This window comes from Brachyistius frenatus, unplaced genomic scaffold (assembly GCF_029030835.1).
Source record: "Brachyistius frenatus isolate BFR_SWC_R1_liver_20210118 unplaced genomic scaffold, ASM2903083v1 Contig_9, whole genome shotgun sequence".
NCBI lineage: Eukaryota > Metazoa > Chordata > Actinopteri > Embiotocidae > Brachyistius > Brachyistius frenatus.
In genome coordinates this window covers 7,159,169-7,181,332 of record NW_027210608.1, presented here as the reverse complement: position 1 = coordinate 7,181,332, position 22,164 = coordinate 7,159,169, and the positions used below count along the sequence as shown (strand labels likewise).

Below are 22,164 nucleotides of genomic sequence, written 5' to 3'. Positions count from 1 at the left end.
TCTTTTCACTGCCTTTGAATAAAACTCACACTAACCATGATGGGAGAAAAAAATAACAAGCCATGTTTCACTTAGTGGGTGCTAGCTGAAACATAAGTGTTATTATCAATTGGAGAGGTGTATTTGTATGTCATTTACAGACTTTGGGGGTCAGTTTGGGTGCCCACATGTTTGGGCAGAGATAGTGGATTAGGGCCATGAGCATTTTTTAGACTTTCACAGTGTTTATCTTGCACCCACACCCCCTTTACTATGTAAAAAGCAAAGGGAAGTTGAATTTATACAATATGGGGCCTTTAACCAACTACCAATGCAGGACCTCATCACCTTACAGCATCCCCCTCCAGCCACCCAATCAACATTGAGCCTCCAGGTAAGCTGCACTCCATCATGTAGTGGCTGATTATAAGAAACCGAACAATCACAAAGTAAATCAAGTTAAAAATAAATTAAATTAATTAATTAAATAAAGTTTTTAACATACCAAATTATTGAACCAACCTCACACCTCGAAAATAACCATAGTCGGTCTCTTAGAAGATGGGTGTTTATGTGTCTCTACTGACAACAACTGTCTGAGTCAAAAGTGATCCCAACTTCTATCAGTGATACAGCAGAGGCTAAACATACACTCTTTGAGTTAAATCTTCAGTACCAAGATGACAAGTTTGCTTCATTATAGGAATAACAATTACTGTGATGTAAAGTACTTGAATATTTAATGTTACCCTTAAGTCAAGTAGTATACGAAATACAGAGTTTTAGGAGTCAATTACTGATTCATGTTAACAACAGAAAAGCAGTATTTTTTTATGCATGGAGGAGATTTTGAATACAGTCCTATGACACCTAACAGCTGGGTATACCTTTTAAAGGGTCAATCTCATTAAAAACAAATACATGTGAGGAACGCCACTGCATTACTGCTGCGGTCTGACAGATTCAGAACACATCTCACACAGGACACTCCTTCAAGAGGCTCTGAAGCAGGAGAAAAATACAAATAAATTATATATCATTCTTTAAAAAGCTTCTCAGGTTCTCTTTTTGAAACATACTTCTTAAGTGCACAGGATCCAGAGGTTCGCCTGGTGGAAGAAATCCACTCAGGAGACTGTTGTCATGGCTACAGAAGATTTTTTTCTTTTTTCTTTTTCTTTTTCATTTGCATACAGTTTTTTCTTCTGGCATCCTCCCCTTAGATGGTTCTTTGAGTAAAAGTGGGTCAATGATAGAAAAGAAAAACTAGAAACAAGACCCACTGAGTGACCAAGCTCAAATCACTTCAATCCTCTGGAGGAATAATATTAAATATTAAATCAGTTTGTTGTAAACTATGAACACAAATAAAGTCAGGAATAAATTCTTGAGTTTAATTTGTGTGTAGAGTTATTTAACTTTTTCCACTTTTTTTCCAAAGGAAAATAAAACAACAATAACAACAACAACAACAATACATATTACTCTGCTCCTGCATATGTTATAAGCAATCAGAAGATGTATGGTAGTTAGTCATGTGATAAACACGAGGACACAACTGACTAGGTCCTCTGGGACATGGGACACCACATCACTGTACCCTGAATAAAATAATCTACCGAACATCAAAATTAATTCAGCAATGCATCGCAACGCAACGCAACATGTAAGCATGTCGCTATGCATGACCGACCACATACAATTAGCAAACATTTCTGGATAAAAAGCAAAATTCTTCAGGGAAATGGTCGCCACAGTAAACATTTCTCAAAATCATGTTGAAGTTATGTTTATATTCATATTCAATGTACTGCTTCTGCAAGAAATACACAAACATTCGGATCGAGCATTCACATAGTGCACAGTGTCACTGAAAATGAGCGGTTCACTCACCCAAAGATGACTCCTCATTTCAAACGTGAACCAATAATTCCTGTTTTTTTTTTTTATCAACCACAGACTGACGTGTTTTGTTTTTTTTCAAGCACAAACTACCTGATGGAAATTATAATGTGCAGTTTAGTCCTGTAAAAAAATGTATGCTGTAGTCATAGTAAAATGAAAATTATGACCTGCTATATAAACTCTGGACTATTTAAAAACAGTTTACTGCCAAAGTGTGACAAATGTAAAATAATAAAATTACTGAATGATTCACAACAAAAGTAAAAGTTTCTTCAGGGAGTATATTATTTTTTACGTGAATTATATAGCATATTGCCAATGTTTCTACCAGTGGGTGATTTCTTCAAACTGAGCAGAGGTGGTGGTGACCTCATAAACTGCTCTTTTCTTCAAAACTTTTTGTTTGTCCTAAAATTCCTGATAGCCTCTCAGTTGCCAACTAGATTGCGGCACAACAAACTAGATATATTGCAGTATCTCTGACCACCAGCACAGACACTGCCATCCTGAATCCAGCAGCCCTCAACTTAGACCGGCTAAATCACAACCACTGTCCCGGCCAGAGCTCAGGGTGTCTGCCAGCGCATGCTGGGGCCCTGCAACATTTCCATCTGGCCTCTTGGGAGTTGCACATCAATTGCTCTCAGCTAAATGCACTCGCATATGAATATTTCAGTACAATTTAATGTTTCAGCTACAGCCCCAGAGGAGCAGAGCATCAATTTGTGAACACAGTTCTCCTGGAGTTAAAAGCCAGCCCAGATAATACAGTACGAAAGGCGCTGTCAATCTAAGGGGCCTTTTTTCACTTGAGAGAGAAAAAAAAAAAAGAAAAGAAACCCCCCCCCCCCTTTGCCATCAGTATCCAGCTGCATACAAACATCTTTTCAAAGTTTCCTCTGGAAAGAAGCCGAGTGAGGCAGCAGCAGGCAGCTTTTGGTTCACCAGAATCACCAGTCGATTTGCCAAGCTCGGTCAGTTTTCCCAGAGCTCTGGCTGCCTGCCATTTGGTCTCAACACACACACACACACACACACACACACACACACACACACACACACACACACACACACACACACACACACACACACACACACACACACACACACACACACACACACACACACACACACACACACACACACACACACACACACACACACACAGCTGGTAGAGGGAGCGGGTCAGGGAGTCGTGCACCTGCTGTCCTGTTAATCAAATACCCCAAAGTGATGCTGAAACCTCTTCCTTCACACAGAAAAGCTTCCCTCAGGTGTGAGAACATGAGTGCTTCACAAAACAGGCAGATTGTGACACAGCTAAGTTTATCAGCTAGACACAATACTACAGAGCACATGGCAAAAGTCTACAGCCTGCATAGCTGTGCACAATGCGTAGAATTACTCAACCTACACATCCACACACAGAACGCAATGCTTTGTCTGCAGATTAAAGCCCAAACTAAATTAAAACCATTAGAAAACTATATAAATACAAACATTAATTCATACATTGCTCATAAAAAGAGATTGTATTTTGTAATTGAAAATAGTAAGATGAATGGTTTATCAAGTATGTACAAATAACAGGAAAAAGTTGCATCAAAACATTGCACTTTTACACTATATGGCATTATACCAAAACAGGAAAAAATGCAGTAATAAACAAAACATAATCATTAAACTGGATTTAAGTTAAAAAATACATACATTTACACATTAGATAAGAATTTCTTACTGCCAGTGTGCTGAGGCGTCACACACTACGTGAAAGCCTTGTTGTGACTGGTCTTAACAGATGCTTTTTCCCTCATTTAGGTGGCACATCCTCTTGTTAAAGGGGCTGATAAGCAACAAGATTCCTGCTTGGTGCCGATGAGAGCAGCTGATAATAAAATACAAGATGTGCATTTGTAAAATAAAAGAGGCGGCTGACAGTTACACTAATAAGGTAATAATGGCACAGGTTCTTCAGCCCAACAATGCACAGCTGCCCTGAGGCACAAATCAAAAATTAATACTAATTATCATGTGAATACTGCATTAACTCTGAAGAATTATGAATTATAAATCGGCAACATGGTTCCCCTCTCAGAACGGCCTTGCTCGCAGGAGGATGTGATTTTTTCTTTTTTCCTTGCAGTGGCATTTTTGAGAACCTGTCACAAAATAAATAACTGTGCAGTCAGACATAACTTCACTGATGTGACATCGAAAACAATATACTCTGAAATACAATATAATTACGTCTTAAAATACACAAAATCCTTTTGAAGAGATCATCAATTTACAGTTTTAATATAAATATATGATTTAATGGAACCTGAGTGTATTAATTTTCTTTTTGGCAGACTCCAGACATAAGAGTGGAATCAAAGCACTTAAAGCGGAGTCACTATTGGTTCTTTTAAATCATGCAGAGTCTTTAAGCCAGCCATTAACTACATTTCAGGAAGTTAAAATGTTGCTTAAGGTCTACTTAAGGAATACTAAAATTTTAAACATGTTCAAATTAGAGTATTTAAACAATGTTGTACAGCACAATGCAGGCATACACTTAACAATTACTTTAAAAGCTGCTAGAACAGCAATACCCTGATGTCCTTAGAACAGCATCCATACCTAAAATGTTAATGCTATAGGAAATATTAGTACCAGTGTACACGGAGGTTTTTGTTTGATTTTTTTTTTTAAGGGATATGTTATCTTGAAAATTGTGTCTTTGTTATGATATACAGTTGTATTTTGTATTCATTTAAATAAATTGATAAAAAGTTAATTGCATGTTGATATTCAGGTGCAAATATTAAATACACGATTCCACTGAAAATGTGTGTTGAGTATTTTAGGTATGTAGTCCTTAAAATTTATATTTTTTACAATATGTATTGATTTCTTTGGGAGAGACAAAGAAAAAAAGTGTTTATGTGATTAATATTTCACAAAAGCAACAGTTTTTACCGTTTTCACGTCATTGAGGATGAAGCCAGCATCTCACACACAACTCGTACGCAGAGAAAAAACACATGCAGTCGTGCAAGGTGTACACACATCTAACATTCTCACACACACATGCAAGCAAGACTTTGATTGAGCACAGACAATAACAGCATCCAGTTTATAAGCCAGGTCAAACAGCAACATGAGGTTGTCCCTGCTGTTCAGACCTCATCCTGAACGCATACAAAAACATTAATGTCAGCGTGAGTGAAGGGTGAGTTTTGATTCCTTTTCCGGGCACAAATACACAAGTGCCACATGTGCTTCCTTTAAACAATCGTGACAGGCAATAAATTAATAAATCAAACTCACACACTGAACTTATTTCTCAGCCTGCTGCGTGCGTGTGCCAAACCTCACCTCAAAAACCACAGGATGATATGATGGAAATGACAAACAAAAACCAAAAAAACTAATGTTTGGAATGATTCCCACGTTTCATAAACAGTATGATTTGCATCCAAAATGAAATGTGCTTCTAATTTTAGTAAAAAATTATGCTCATATTTTTTATTGTGATGTAAATGAATGTGAAAAAATGAAGACAGTCCAATAGATACACACAAACTGGCACAACTTCAATTGACTCCAGCTTGGGGAATTTGAAGGAATGGCCATAGTAAATTACTTATAGGTCTGACAATAGAGGCAAAGTGCCACAGAATCCTAAAACATTTGAGAGAAAAAGAACCTCTGTGAAAAGTTCAGTGATGTGGGCCAGAAACGGCCCCTCCTGAATTCCAAACAAGAACATTTGGCTCTTGCCAAAGTTTAAGTGGATGAGTTCAGTCACACATATATATTTCATGAGGTTAATGGGCCCCATCAAACTGTGATTAGAGACTCTTCTGGGAGGCTTTTATGCCAGTGACAACTAGGATGGCTGGTCCGCATCTAGCAGTCATTAACAGGTCACAAACAATGATGCTTCACATGACATTTCATGTCACTGTAAAGTGAATATTTCAATGAAACACTTGTAAATGTAACCCTTGACCTGCAGCATTAGCCAAATAGTGAGTGCACTATGAGTTAACTTTAGTCTCGATTAGGTATTTTAGTACTCTGGCTTCACACTGTGGGAAATGTTATGCACAGTATAGCATGCATAAATAACCCACAACATCATGACCAGAACTTTGCCCAAAAATTAACTGAATGACTAAGTAATGAATACCTCTACAAAATGAATAAGACCCTGTGTAAACGTTATTATTCTGATGAATAACTTCTCCTTTGGGGGGGAAGTATTCAAGAGAGGAAATCTAATTTGCTGCAAAGAACCTTTAAGACTTGGACAGTGTTAAAGTGGCATCACTTTTCCATGTAGTTGGTATGCCTGTCCTTCGTCCTCTTCACATTTGCATTATTGTTTATGGCACTCACTGCATTTATCACAACGCAAGCCTCACCGGCATATGTGGCCCTGACAAAATTGTCTCAAGATTCGACCTCAATGATGTCTGAAATATTCTCCACATCCAGTTCAGCAGACACAATGAGGAGGAGACTCTGTAAAGACAGCCACAACATTTTTGGTGTGGAAAGTTCTCGCAGATGTCTAGTGACAGTGACTGGGCCTATAAAAGTTAAAGTAATGGTTGTAAAAGAGCTTTCTTAGGGCAGGGTGAAAAGGTCACGTGAATGCACAGACACATAGGTACAGTTCAGCCTGGTTTTAAAATATCTGCAACAGATTTCTATTATATTCAAGCCTCTTTTACAATAATAGATGTGGCTGGAATAGGATACTGCCATCTCTGAAGCACACCACCACTACAGTACAATCTAAAGTTACTGATGCTGGTGAGTCAGTCACATTAAATGAATCACATATGACACCTTGTTGTGATGCTAAACAGAATATAGCCAAGTCTAGAAATAAAGATCAATGTGAGCTCAATTGAAATACCTAAGATGTACTTTAATGCAACCTAATTCAATTGGAATGCCATTAGATCTGTGAGCTGACGGTTCTATTGTATGATCACAGATTACAAAATGAGGTCACTTATTAAAAAGGAAGAAAGAAATTTTAGATGCGTCATACCATTGAGATGCAAAATCAAATATGCATAATAAAATCTATACCTGAATACCAGATTTATTTTACGTCTTACCACCATGCACATCACAATATAAATGTATTAGAATGACAGATAATTCTTTTATTGCGACTATTTACCAATTTATCTTTAGCCAATAACTTTTATGACTTTCCTTTGTAAACTTTTCAATATTTGTAGCTGTATTTTTCAATATGAAATATTTTGCTTGCATTATTTAGACAAAATGAAATTTTTCTATATATCCAAAAGTAGTATTAATCACGGAAAAGTAAATGCATCTGCCTGTAACTGACCTTGACCACATGCACAAACTTCCCAAAGATTTCAGGTCGTTCTCATAGAGTACAACAGATAGGTTTTCATGCCAATGACATGCACATATATGATACAAAGGAGAAAATTCACAATAAAGCAATTCGTTTTTGCCACTGACAACCTTCATTAGACTTTTCTCACCTTTCCAAAGCGGAGCCTCCTGCAAAGATGTGTGTGAAGTTTAAGTGAGTTTGAGCACCTAGAATCAGTCTTACTTTCAGTAGCTACATTATCTGTTGTTTACCGTCAGCGATCAGTGCATTTTGTACCAACTCTGATGTCTTTTTAAAAAAACAAAAAAACATCAAATTGTGCCTTTAGACACCGCACATAGGATACAGCAGACTGCAATGTCACAGACACAAAACACAGGATGTACATGATTTCGTAAATCACCCGCACACTTCAAGTTTTAACAGCTGCAGGCATTCATTCATTGTACATCTACTTGCCGTTCTAGTTGCTGTTAAATTGGCCTACCTCTGCTCAGCTGGTAGCAGCAGTCGGAGATGACATCTCTCCTCTCACTGTGGTGGTAGCAGAAATGTCATTCATTGTAGTTCCCTGTGATGACATGCGTGGTCTGGAGGAGACAGGCCTGTAGACATACAAAACAAGCTCAAGTTATAACAATAGTACTTTTTTGTTCAGTGCTTTAGCAGGTTGTCACGACAGCTGACAATATTCATACAACAGCATGTTGAGGTCATCGAATAAAATGAAAACTAGCAGTAAAGTGTGAATAAAAACCCCAGCTCTGTCAAAAATCCTACCAAAACGGCTGGTTTAGCCCAAAAACATAAAAAGAGATTGTGAATCTGTAATGTGATTTAAATTAAGAAAATGTCATAAAAATTACTGAAAGGTTCATTAAACAGTCTTTATTTACAATTAATACCTGACACTGGTGGCAGGCGGCAGACTAATGTGAACAGTTGTGAGCTGCAGTGATGTTCTGATGCATAAATATAATGATATTGATAATCTGAAACCTGCTGTCTAGAAGTTTTGAGTAGATCTGGATTAAATACTATAAACCTTGCTGGCTGCATTGCATTTGTAATTTGATTTTGGTGATAAAAAAAAACAACCAAAACTTAAAAACCATAACTGGTATAACTTTTTACAAGCCACAGTTGGGGGATTCTGGCGATTAACTGTGTCACCTTTTCAAAACAGTAAAAAAGCTACATAAACAGACACAATCATGACCAAACTACAATTACATGTTTCTACTCACCAATCCTCCTGAAATCTTAAACTCTGACGCACACATGGTAACTCTGTCAGCACGTGAGCAAACAAAATCTGTCATGGAGGTCGGAGATGTCCTGAACCAATCAAGTCACTAAACGAATTTGTGGTTTTCAAAATAAGAGTCATTATTCAAGAAAGGAATCAACTTTGCAATTCATGTCTATCGTTATGGTAAAAGTATGTTGGTTTATCTTGTTGTGCAAGTCAAGAAAAGGCGGTAGAGTTTTGTCCACATCTTTATTAAATATTTAGAATTGATAAAAAAATAAATAAAAAATAAATAAAGAGAAACAAACAATCAAAACTAATCAAGCAATCAAACAAACAAAAACCAAGCTGTTTCTAGAATATGCACAATTCTGTCTTTGTTTGAGATGTTTGCCAACATAAAAACTAGAAGCTTCGGGAGAAACTAGTCCTGAAACAATGACTGCAAGTACTCCAAAGACGTAATGGAGAAGAGGTTGTTTGTTCAATTTAAGTAGTGAAGAAGGAGAAAATGCAGGAGGAAAAACCTTTAGCAATTTGAAACTGGTGGAACTTTTGGTTCTTTTAAAATTTCTAAATATGCATCTATACCAACCCTGACAATAGAAATGCACTTGCTACTGATCAGTGGCTGCTAATCTCATACGTTTGCCGATACAGTTATTTTTTAATAATACAACTTTTTTTTAATATTAGATGTATAGGGAAGGTTTTATTTTTTATTTTTTTGCAAAGACTTCCTGCTGATGTAGTTCATTTAGATTTGCACTGCATTTTTTTTCATCTGCTTTGGAAAAAAGGTGACTTTGAAAATAAAAGGCAACATGTTGGATTGTTGGGGAGAAATTCTGGAGCTGTTTCTATCCAGATCACTTTTATTTGTTTGCAGGTTTATCCAGTGTAGACCTGGGGAAAATCATATAAATATTCTTTATTAAGAGCTTCAGCTTTCATACAGATTGACTGACTCATAAATTAAATTATACTACCAATCCAATCTATTAGTTCAGCCTTTCCAAAAACAACCAGTTCACCCCTCCTTTAATAAGTGCAGTTCCTATTTACCTCCAGTAGATGGCCTTATTCTCGAATAGATCAGCCGGCCGGACATCGCAGAGGAGCTTTTGAACTGTCCTCATCCTCTGAATTTATGTCCAAAAGATATATGACTGCTAGAATGTCTTGTTTTGGTTTGAGTACACAATTTTATTTTTCAATAAAATCGTGGCAGACATCTGAACTGTTATTTTCTTCTGAATTTATGTCCAAAAGATATATGACTGCTAGAATGTCTTGTTTTGGTTTGAGTACACAATTTTATTTTTCAATAAAATCGTGGCAGACATCTGAACTGTTATTTTCTTCAATATCAAAGACAAACAATGCAACTCTTGGATGCTCATAAAATATTATTTCCAAAGCTTAACAGGGGACATTATGTTTTACAAGATAAGGCTATAACCTACTGAAGACTTAATATTAAAATAGTGTTGGAAGAAATATAAAAGTGATACATCAGAGGAGCATTCAGAGTCCTCTCACCTGTGTGAATCTGTGCAGGACAGATGAACAATTCATTCATGAAATAATTTGTAACGTGGACCAAATAATGTTATTCTCAATACTCAGTTATTGTTTAACTAAGTGACCAAAGAAAGTTAACTTTAGGCTAGTTTAACTAAACAATTTGGGAGATTTTGGTGGTAAATATTCTTAGTTGATGATAATGAAATCATCACTTTAAATTCGATCATACAAACTTGAAACAGTCCGATGGTGTTGCCTTTAGAACATTTATTTGTTTCAATCATTGTTGGATAAAAACAAAATTTGGCTTTTGTCATGCATACACATCAACTGGATTTATTTCCTCCAGACTGGGGGAGAGATGCAGCCGGGCGATTGGAGAGTCCGGTGTTGACGTGATGACGTCAGCGGAGCAGCGTGTGGGACCTTGCAGCCTCCTCCGCCCCCCTCCAGTCCGGAGAGACACAAGTTATCAGGGAGGCAGCCGAAGGGCCAGTCATCTCCTCACATCTTTTCTGCCTCTACCGCAATCCCCTTCATCCCTCCTGTATGGTGGATATTATTTTCAGCTCTTCTTTCTTGGGTGATATGGGGGATCATTCCAAAAGTAAGTAAGAGGAACTGCTCGCTCGAGTTTGAAAGGGCAAATTTTGTTTTCGTCGCAGTGGCATTCTTTGTGGTATATCCAGCAATGCACCGACAACTCCAATAATTTTGTTATTATGCAACATTACGTAGTAATATTTATATGGCTGTGCTGCATTTTAGAGGAGATTTTTTAGAAACGAAACAATTCAGTGTTTTGTTTTATGAATATTGGCAAAAGTCTCCAGCTGTTACATAACGGCAAGGGTTGTCCAGTCTGCAAAAAAGACGAGTTTACTTATAAATAACAACAGAGAAATACAGTGTGAACTTTAAAAAAAAAGAAAAAAAAAGAAAAAAAAGAAGAATAAATGCTGTAGCTATTTGTGATTTTCATTCGGCTGCATTTTCAGTCTGTGGGTAACGAGGCTGTGGGCTCTTTGCAGAGAAGCCAGGATTCGCGATGTGTGTAGGATGTGGAAGTCAGATCCATGACCAGTACATACTGAGAGTCTCTCCCGACCTGGAGTGGCATGCAGCCTGCCTGAAGTGTGCAGAGTGCAGCCAGTACCTGGATGAGACCTGCACTTGTTTCGTCCGGGACGGCAAAACCTATTGCAAAAGAGATTATGTAAGGTAGGAATTTGGAAATATTCCCGGCTGAATCACATTGATCGTTGTAAATGTAAAGTTAAATGTATTATTATTATTATTATTTTTTATCATAAAGAGGAGAAATTCAAAACAGGTCAATTAGGGCATAAAAAAAACACAAAATTGTCAAATAAAATATTTTAAACACAAATTAATGTTGCAGTTTAATAAACTATTTAACAACAAAAAAAGAAAAATACATTCAACAAGGCCTATATTTTTTTTAATAAATAAAATAACAGCAAAACAATGTTAATGGCTAAAACTTACACCACTCTCTTATCAACCGAATTTCTTTCTTTGTATTGTTTCTTGCATTTCCCCCCAGATTTCTAATTCTCTCAACAATTGTCCATTTTAACAGGCTGTTTGGAATAAAATGCGCAAAATGCAACCTGGGATTCAGCAGCAGCGATTTGGTGATGAGAGCTCGGGATAACGTGTACCACATCGAGTGTTTTCGGTGCTCGGTGTGCAGCAGGCAACTGCTGCCGGGAGACGAGTTCTCCCTGCGGGAAGAGGATTTGCTGTGCCGGGCGGACCACAGCCTGCTGCTGGAGAGGAGCTCCGCAGGAAGCCCCATCAGCCCCGGACACATCCACACAAACAGACCGCTGCACCTGGCAGGTCAGACTATCATTCATCATTACTGTTATTATTAGTAATAATAATAATAATAAATAATAAGGATAAGTAAACAAATGTATGCAACAAAATCTCAAACGCTTTAAAAGTAAACGTGTTGGGGAAAAAACCGACATGAGTTTATGGGAAAAGAAGGGATGAAACATTTTTGTAAGACTGCCAGGATTTTGTCGTTTTTCTTTGTCAGTTTTCATCCTCCAGATAATTTGTTTGTGTTCGAATTTAAAGTAAAGTGTATGCTGCGACCTTTCTTTAGGTTAATTTCATAATTGATCTCATTAGTAGTAACCTGCTCTGTTGCCATTATCTGAATAATCTGGTATTGGAGTCGCGGCTGTGATAGTGTGAGTTTGAGTATCAGTGTGTGTGTGTGTGTGTGTGTGTGTGTGTGTGTGTGTGTGTGTGTGTGTGTGTGTGTGTGTGTGTGTGTGTGTGTGTGTGTGTGTCGAGAGTCTTCCTGAGGGCGCCTGCCAACAGAAAGAAAACAAAAAAAAATGTGTGAACAATGTTCCCCAACTTCCTGCTTAGAGCCGCAAACTAGACTGAGGCTTCACAGCTCAGTGCAATGACACAGGCCTCAAAGACCCACACGATTTCATATTGCAACTGCGTTTTTAAATGGAATAAAAGACATACTTTTTATGGCGATATGAGTTATAGGTTGCCAACAGACAGCAACACAGGCACGAGTGATTGGGCTTTAAAAAATATTTATTTTTGGTTTAGCTTAGGCTCTCAAAATTTAGGGTAATTAGGCTACTCCATGCATCAAAGGTTGTTTTTTATTTCCATGTGACAAAACCTATACATTATTTTTTTTTTCTCATCTAGAAACAAAACAAAATTCGTTTTCATATTTTGGAATGTAGTTAGAAATATTGCAGGGATTTTAATGAAATTACATGTCAGACTGATGACTATAATTGGCCTTTCCTACATCAGTGAAGATGACAAGGCTGCAAAGTACCATAATATGAGCGGGTTTCCTGAGGCCTCTGTACCGTGTGACAGTTTCTGACAGACGTTTTCCCTCCTTCGTCCTCAGCAGACTCGGTGGCGGTGCGGCAGGCCCCGCATCGGAACCACGTCCACAAGCAGTCGGAGAAGACGACGCGGGTGAGGACGGTGTTGAACGAGAAGCAGCTCCACACGTTGCGGACCTGCTACAACGCCAACCCGAGGCCGGACGCGCTCATGAAGGAACAGCTGGTGGAGATGACGGGCCTGAGTCCCCGGGTGATTCGGGTCTGGTTCCAGAACAAGCGCTGCAAAGACAAAAAGAGGTCTATCCTCATGAAGCAGCTCCAGCAGCAGCAGCACAGTGATAAGACTGTAAGCATCTTCGTAAGTTTGACCACTTGATTACTCTCTACAATTACTCGTGTGTTTTAAGTCGTGAGAATGAATGTGAATTCAGTTTTAGATGTGTTTGAGACTGATATAAATCTTTGTGAAATGCAGACTATAAAGTGGCAAACAGATGCAAGCCGTATGAACACAACCCTGCAACTTGATTATGTTTTTAATGAAAACTTAATGATTTAAAAAAAAATTGTATCTATAATGATGCTTGTTTGCAGGTTATAGTATGATCCTTCTTTCTTTTTTTTTCATTAGCATAAACTAATCCTCTAATTTGACTCTTTTGCAAAATTAGATTTTTTTTTTTACTTTACTTCCACTGTGGCACAGTGACACGTTTCCAGTTTGCTCCAGTGCTATGCTGTATTCAAACTTTAAATCAATGAATAATTAATCAACTGCTTTGGCTTCAGTTGCCTGACCTGGAAGTTACCAAAGGTCCTTTGCAAATAGGCCTGATCTCCATCAATATCTCTCCTCTATAAGATCTTATCAAAATGTGTTCCACTCCAAAAGGGACTTTTTAGGACTGTCCTAAAATTATTACAAATTTTGTATTTATCCCAAATGATGAAAACACGTGAGCCTGAGTGTCTTTTTACACATTTCTGTCAACACTGCCAGATTGGTGACTGATGCTCTCTTGCAGCAGACAAATAATAGGCTACTTATGCTTGTGTGTTTTGTGTAATTATTCCTCAGAACCTGCAGGGCCTCACAGGAACGCCTCTTGTGGCCGGAAGTCCTATCCGACATGAGAGTACCGTACAGGGAAACCCAGTGGAGGTTCAGACCTACCAGCCACCGTGGAAAGCGCTGAGTGAATTCGCCCTGCAGAGCGACCTGGACCAGCCAGCTTTCCAACAACTGGTGTGTGTGAGTTAAGGACAGAGTTAGATGAGCACACATGCACTGCAAACGGGACACAACTTTATCTATCATATTTTATAAATGTGATACGACTGGCAGACGCAAACAAATAGAGTGGTCCTCTGCAATCACACACAAATAGTAATAGACATTTTGTTGCATGGGTGTGACATGCATGCGCACACACATAAAGTCACCTGCACCACATGCATATTGTGTCATTCTCAACAGTAAAGATCCGAAAGCTGCACAATTCATAGGACACACTTTCCAAAATAAAAATAAAAAAACCTCCCTATAGGCTACTGTATATATTCTGACACCTTGTTTCCCGCTCTTCAGGTGTCTTTCTCTGAGTCGGGCTCACTCGGGAACTCCTCGGGCAGCGACGTGACTTCTTTGTCCTCTCAGTTACCGGACACCCCGAACAGTATGGTACCCAGCCCGGTGGAGACGTGAAACGGGGCCCTACTGACCCGATGGTCCACCCGCCCTTTCTGCAAGGACAATAGCGGCATGATCCCGGTCCCCTGCATGTGACCAGCTCATCACATCGCCCAAAAGGACAGCGTTTTCTTTATTTCCCGACATGGAGGAGATGGAACCATGACAGCACCGACTGACTCCGAGTTTTTGTTTTTTTCTGGAGTTTTCATTGACAAGAACTAAGCAGAACAATTGTTGCATGACTTGATACGGAGAAAGATGTACAGAAGACCTCCCGATGGATATACTATCTACAACAAACCTCCCATCAGAAACAAATCGGAAACCTCTCCATGTCGATGCAGACGGACATTCTGCAATTTCATTGTGATCATAATGTGTCTTGTTTCTTCAACATGCGATTTTTTTGATACATTTATTGCGTCGTCGAGTCCAGTTGACTCTTTGTCTTAAGGTCAGAGCATGATAATCTGCAAAGTATTCGTGTTGTAAAATACTTTATCTTAAGGGCAGGATACAGGTTGTTTGAGCTTCTCGAACAAAAAGTAAATTATTGTTATATTATTTATTGTTAGGAAAGCGATTCGTTAAGGGATTATTAACTGATAAAAAAAAAAAAATAAAAAAAAATTGAATACATACAGTTTCTTCGAGACCAATCTTTGTACAGGCGCAGTTTTTTTTTCTTTTGCACTTGCAAGCCAAAATAATTTAATTAATTTAAATATTCAGCTTTGAAATTAGTAAAAACATTTTCACCTTTCATTACAAAAATAAGACGAAGTGATGTCGCAGAACTAATTCCATTTTTAGGGTGTTTTATGGCGACAGTGTCAAATTCACTGTACAGTTTTAAATGCAGGCAACAGATCGTTACTCCTCCTGACAGCGACTAATTTCGGATCTGGGAACATGCAGAAAATACAAAGCTTCTTCAAAGGGGCGTGTTAGAGGGTCAGTTTCACGTGGTTAAAAAGATTATAGTAACATTCATTTCAGTTGCGCTGAATATGTTGTTTGTCCCGTTCAACTGAAACGGAGTTGGCCTGAAGCCTCAAGGTTCTGTTGTCTTATCACCTCTCCATCTTGCAGTGTTTCCCCCCTCGGTTATGTGGCAGGAATCAGCCAGTGGTCATTTACTATCTCGGGGGCAAAAATCTGCTGTAAATTGTGTTCCGTCCAGTTTCTCTGGTTGAGTCACAAGCTGGTCTAGACAGCGCGCAGGGATCGGCGACCTCTTATCTAGTCCTGGCATCACCTGCAAGCGATACACTGACTGAAGCCACAACAAACTAAACACCCCCCCCCACACACACACCAACCTTAGACACACACACACACACACACACACACACACACACACACACACACACACACACACACACACACACACACACACACACACACACACACACACACACACACACTGAGCAAATCCCCTCGTATAACTGAGGGGAGCAGAGAGCAGCTCGTAAAGGGTCACTTCTCCTCCTCGGTTTATTTTCCTTCACTGAATTGCATTATTGCGCACGGGTCAGCCGAGATGACAGCTCAGACTAAATGCACTGACCTCCTTCACACTGTGTGTGGCACACAAAAAAGGCTACCACGTATGAATGTGAAACTTGTGCATAAACCTATGTTTTCAGATATGGAGTAATATTTTACCTTATTTATGTTCTCAAAAATGTTCAGAGGAGATCATTTTAGTCGTTTTATTTTATGTTGTTTTTCTGGTTTTGAGGAATTCAAAATCAAAATGGCAGAAAAACCAAAAACGGCATGAGACTTAATATTTAATTCCAAAAATCGATTTTCATTAGAAACAAACAATAATCCCGTGCAACAATTTCCCCAAACTCGCTATGGACTATTTTAACAAACTGGACTCAATAATACACCAAATGATTTATGGACGTGTTTTAATATTTTCCCCATGAACGTGTTTTCACTCTAAAAAATACGATTGTTTTTTTTTAGGTTGTTGTTGTTTTTTGTGCACTGTCAGTGTCTTAATCGGAAATTTGAATAACAAAAAACAGATTATAGATTTGTAATTGAGCTATTTCACTTTAGATGGGCAAACAATGCAAGCAGATTAAGATAACGCAGATAAGAGAAGAATAACAATGGCGTTTACAGACAAGAATGCGAGGGCTATTAACTCTCCCCCAGCAGAAAATCATTATGGGGCCGTATATGTTTCCAAAACAGCTCATTTCCAACCTGGATACTGTCTATAACTCATCCCTGAAGGGTGATAAGAAATACATTGCATTATATGTCATAATATTGTTTTAAAACCACTATACATTTGTACAATAAATTAGAGTCACAGTTGTTAAAAATGCTATTTCTATTTTTTTTCCGAAAAAAAAAAATGAAAATACAATTTTAAAGCTTTCATGCAGAAATAATAATTTAAAAAAACAAAACAGTAGCGTTATAACGCCATCATAAAGTATAGTAGAAAACAACCGTCTCTGATCCGCAGATGCTCTTAAATGATGCTTTAAAATGTAAAATGTATTACTACTCAGCAAAAGAGAGCCTCCACTTGATGAACAAAGGACCAATTAAACCCAGAACAACTTTAAATGCCAAATTACACACATTAAAAAAAAAAAAAAAATCATTAGACTAAAACATTCAGCAGTGAAGTTTATTTCCCGTTTTATGTTTTTCAGTTCTTCCTGTGTACCTGTGTTGCTCACACAGATCAGAGATCAGCTCCTCTGACACCCATAAAATGACGCCTACCTGTTGGGACAAGGAACTGCCATTAACTCTATCAATGGGCGTTTCCTTTCAGTGCGTTGAATAAGAACCAAAATAACACCGGTGATTCCCCCCCCCCCCCCCCCCCCCCCCCCCACACACACACACACAGCTCCGGCAACCCTATCTACACCACTCATTGGGATTTCTCTTTTCAATAAGTGAATGGCCTAACTGACCTAATTTGAACAGGAGCACATTTGGGCCTCGCTGTATGACGCACGGAGGCCAATAGCAACTACTAAACACACACACACACACACACAAAAATGTGTATCTATCAACTTTGACCTCACACACTGCGACAATTAGCTCCATCCACATTATATATGATTAACTTGGAGCTGTGTCAGTCCTGCAGCGCTGAAAACGAGTCTGCACGCGTCATGTTGCTACGATGCAACTAGACGCTGTCAGAGGGAATGACACCGTATCATTAATGATTAAGAGGACGAGTCCATTTAAAGGTGTGATGTAATTCTCTAATTGGCAGAAGGGTGGACGTAATTAGATCACCCAAGGCGTGCTCGCGAGCAGCACCGCCGCCCACCGCGAGGCACCGATTGATAGATACAGCTGAACATCATATTTCTATGTAGAGACAGTTTTTTTTTTCTCGAGCTAGCACAAGAAATAAGACGGAAAATATGAATGACACGTGGACCTGCTGCACTTTGCTGTTTGCGCTATATTTTCTTTCCCGAGAGCTGTAACATTCAAATGAATGCTTTCCATAATTTGATAGTACGGGATCAGATATTTATAGGTCCATATTCATTCATTCTGTTGACTGTTAATCTGCCTAAATTGTAGTCAGAACTCCATTTAACGGCAAAACTTTTTTTAAATATTTTTTTAGAGGATTATTATTATTTTTTTAATCTTGTATAGACTTTAAAGGCCTCACTCTGGCTTTTAACGCAATTCTTCAGACCAGAACTAAAAACTTGAATACCCTTTTGGAAAGAGAAAATCGTAGATTCAGGAGATGACTGCTATGAGAAGGTGTGATATTTTCCTTTATTGTTAAAACAAATTTACAGTTTTAGAGAGATGTTGATTTAAGTTGTTGGCCTCTGCTTTACAAGTGTGTCAAATATATTGACCACCCCATTTCTGGCAAACCGGGTAGACTAAATAATAGAAACACCTGTCAGTAATAACACATTCCTCAAGGGGTAGTTTCTAGAGGTGTAAGACCAAACTGTAAAAATTTGTGATTTAAAGGCCTCAGAGCTAAAGACAATTCAGATTTTTCTTTTGCTCTCATGCATTTATTTTTCTCCCTTGAGGTGATCACATTGCTGTGGTGTTCCCAACATGACTTTGAGCATCATCCACTAATCATCCTCTCAGCATGAATACAAAGGCAATTACCATATATAAAATTACATTTAGCAAGGTGGCTTTAAGGAACACTGTTTATTAATTCACACAATAAATTCAGTGAGTCAAATGTTTTAGAGGCAGGGAAATTTTGAATTAATCTCATGAATTTGGAGGAAACAATGGTGGAAGTGCAGCAATTCAGTTATTTAGGCAGAGAAAGAAAATGGGACAAAAAGGGAGGAAAAGCTAATATTTCAGGCTAAAATAAGGTATTTTAATATTAAAGGTAATTTTATATAAATAAGATGAGACACACAGATAAATGACTGGCATTTATTTGAACCTGCCAAAACTGAATCTCACAGCCGTTGATGTCAGTGGCAGGTTCACAAATTTAAACAATCTTGGTACAGGTTTTTTTTCTTCAGTTTTACTATTTTAAGTGATGCGGAGTCCTGCTGAAACAAGAACGGCGCTGAAAATAAAAGAAATATAAATAATAAATACACATCCAGATTTAGCATTACATAAGGTGCCAAAATGGCACATATTTCTTCACTCTAGTGTGTTATATTACATGTGCAAACAAAAAGTTTCCTTTTTCATATGATTATTATTATTATTATTATGATTAGGGAACTTCCTGAAAATCATAACCTTTTAGCCTTTAGAAATTGGCAAATTTGATTGCCGTCGTCAGGAAGGTTGACCCTATATTCTATTAGGCATAAAAGGTTTTGTAAATTGAAAAACATCATTTTTCCTCCAAAACAAATATACAAAAAAACCAACATCAGCAAAACGTTTTCAAAAGTTTTGTTGTCTTCCTGATAAATTGGCCTGAAACACCCTCTGAACTTCCTTGTTGCATCCGAAGAAATTGTCCTCACTCAGTCAGTGTTACTGACAAATACAGTGTTAAAAAAAAGTGTATGTGGTTTCTGTGGAGGCTCTGTGAAAGTTTCAACACTCAGTTTCACTGCGACCTTGCTCCTCCAGCGGGGGCCACCAGCAGAGGAACAGCCGGGACGAACTTCAAGTTCAAAACTCTCGAGGGAAAGACTCTGACAAGCTGACTTAATGCAGAAACTGAACTGGGAGCCTTTTTTTGTTTCTTACAAAAGACAGAAAAAGCGAGGGGGCTGGGTGGGTGGGGTGAAAGAAAGTGTCGAGAAACAGTTAGTGGGCTGAGGGTCTAATATGTAGAATGAAATCAATATTACACAGATATGAAGGACCTGAGAAAATAAATGTCTACATTACAAACTTAATAACTCAGTACAAAATAGGATGCACCAAAGTAAGACAACAAAGATCTTTGTACTCTATATTCCTTTTTGTTTTATGTGGTTCAGATCCTGCCAAACAGAGCTTTAAATCTGGCTTCGCCATCAGTGCACAGTGTACTGTATTTACACCGTGTTTTCTCCACCTCTTGTCAGGTGTTTTTAATGGGAAGTTTAAGGGACAATTTATCTCCAATGTGTAATAACCAACTCAACATCTGGTGACAAGAATTTAATCATCTCTGCTCTCAGGTTACATTGATAATGAAAGGGCAGCGTCAACATCTATGTACCTTGCTACTTGTGCACTATCGATCACGAGCAATGGATGCTGCTTTTATGGGAAACTGACACAATGAGTAAATATCCACATTTTATCCTTTAAACTTTTAAAAGCACTGAGGCCAACAGGAGAGGAGGTATTTTAGAAAGCTGCGTTAAAATAATTTCCTCTTATGTGTCGTGTGTGATGACATAGTTTTACCATCATGTTTTATTTTTAAAGCCACAGTTTGTCTTTGATTTAAGCAGAAACTTTGAATACCTGCAGGACAGCCGACATGTCCTCATATCCTACTGTACTTTAGGTGAACCTGCAGTGAGGAAGTTGCAACGGTGGCAGCTCGCCTGCAGCACAACACCACAAAAGCTCCCTGTGTGTGTGAATATGCATTAAAATATCTGCATGCTCTCATCTATGCACACTGGAGTTGTCCGCACTGTGTGTGTGTGTGTGTGTGTGTGTGTGTGTGTGTGTGTGTGTGTGTGTGTGTGTGTGTGTGTGTGTGTGTGTGTGTGTGTGTGTGTGTGTGTGTGTGTGTGTGTGTGTGTGTGTTTGTGCGTGCGCAGGGACAGTGACCAGATCTGAGGCTCACCTGGAACACACAGAGAGCCACAATCAGCCTCTTTGGTCCTGCTGCTGAGACGGTGTCAGAGCTCTGTAAATCACAGCGCCCCACCCACGCATAAATCTACAGCAAAAACAACACACCAACGCCCATTAGGAGGAGAGAGAAAGGTTGGAGCCGCCCCACTTTAAAATGACTTGCTATAAAACACAACGAGGGTTCACCTGTTCGTACCATCCCCATTCTTTGACAAGACCTAACTGTCATTAGCCGAACAAGAAAGACAAACACGTGGCACTGGAAGCAAACAATGAGGCAGTGAGGGTGAGTCACTTCAGATGAGAAACAGCATCAAAAGGTTTCAGGGAGACACACTGGCGTTCATCAGGGTCATATCAGTGTCAGTTCAGGAGTTCAAGAATGTTTTCAGGAAGTCTTTGTGTTTTAGATTTAGTACTAAAGCTCAATTAACCTTCTGACTCGTGAGTTTGGATAGAACAGAAAAAAACTTTAATTACAGCATACGGGGCAGAATCTGACATGTAAATGCCACTGAAATATTGTTCCTGTCAGATGAAAACACTGAGTTATCTTTTCACACGGTCTAGAAAAAAAGGTTTATAATGATGAGATTTGATCCTGAATGGCTCGTATCAGGTTATCAGGGACATGTCATACACACTGAGTACATATAATTATCCATTCGGGCATCATACATCTGTTTTTGTCTGTTAGATGTGGGAACATTTAAGAGCACAGACCACAAATATCCAGAAAAACCAAGCACATTTTTTCCCACAAAACAGAAGTTACATCTATGTTGTCCTCAGTACCACAGCAGCAGCAGCAGCAGCCTTAACCCACCTATATACAGTGAGCAGCTCAAGAAACGGTCCTCAACACTAAGGACACACAGGGAGCAGCACAAATGGTCCTGAGTCAGTGAGAGATAAAGAGAGTAAAATAAAAAAGGGGGAAGGGGGCTAAAAAACAAACAAAAAAAAAACAGCAGGGGAGGGCTCTGTCTGCCAACTGCAGTGATCCCCTCGTCCCAAGGCGGTCCTGCCACTTTAAGAAATGAAGCAATATCATTAATGGAGGCCTCCGAGGGCTGACATCTTGCTCCAATTCACCAGTCCCCCGTCCATCACACCATTATGGTGGGCCCAGCAGTATTAAAATCCAATCACTCCTCTGGCTAGTTTGATTAAGGAGGGCAACTGCACAAAGAAGGGGCTGTGACCCATTGTTGCCTCTGCCAGGGAGTCCCCTGAGGCTCGAGCAGGTTTTTGGCCCCATAGAGAGCCCGGTCACAAGCTA

General features: G+C 38.8%; 1 protein-coding gene across 2 annotated transcripts; it reads left to right on the top strand.

The window, feature by feature from the left end:
* The first annotated feature begins 10,562 nt into the window (after nucleotides 1–10,562).
* isl2b (ISL LIM homeobox 2b) lies at nucleotides 10,563–15,071 on the top strand. Of its 2 annotated transcripts, none has more exons than XM_069690265.1 (6): nucleotides 10,563–10,647; nucleotides 11,072–11,261; nucleotides 11,644–11,906; nucleotides 12,973–13,268; nucleotides 13,989–14,156; nucleotides 14,499–15,071. In XM_069690265.1, the coding sequence occupies exons 1-6, from the start codon at nucleotides 10,590–10,592 to the stop codon at nucleotides 14,613–14,615; spliced, it is 1,092 nt and encodes a 363-aa protein (XP_069546366.1). In that variant the 5' UTR covers nucleotides 10,563–10,589; the 3' UTR covers nucleotides 14,616–15,071. The 2 variants fall into 2 exon arrangements, with proteins under 2 accessions (XP_069546366.1, XP_069546367.1); XM_069690266.1 differs by having other exon boundaries at nucleotides 12,970–13,256.
* The last annotated feature ends 7,093 nt before the right edge of the window (nucleotides 15,072–22,164 follow it).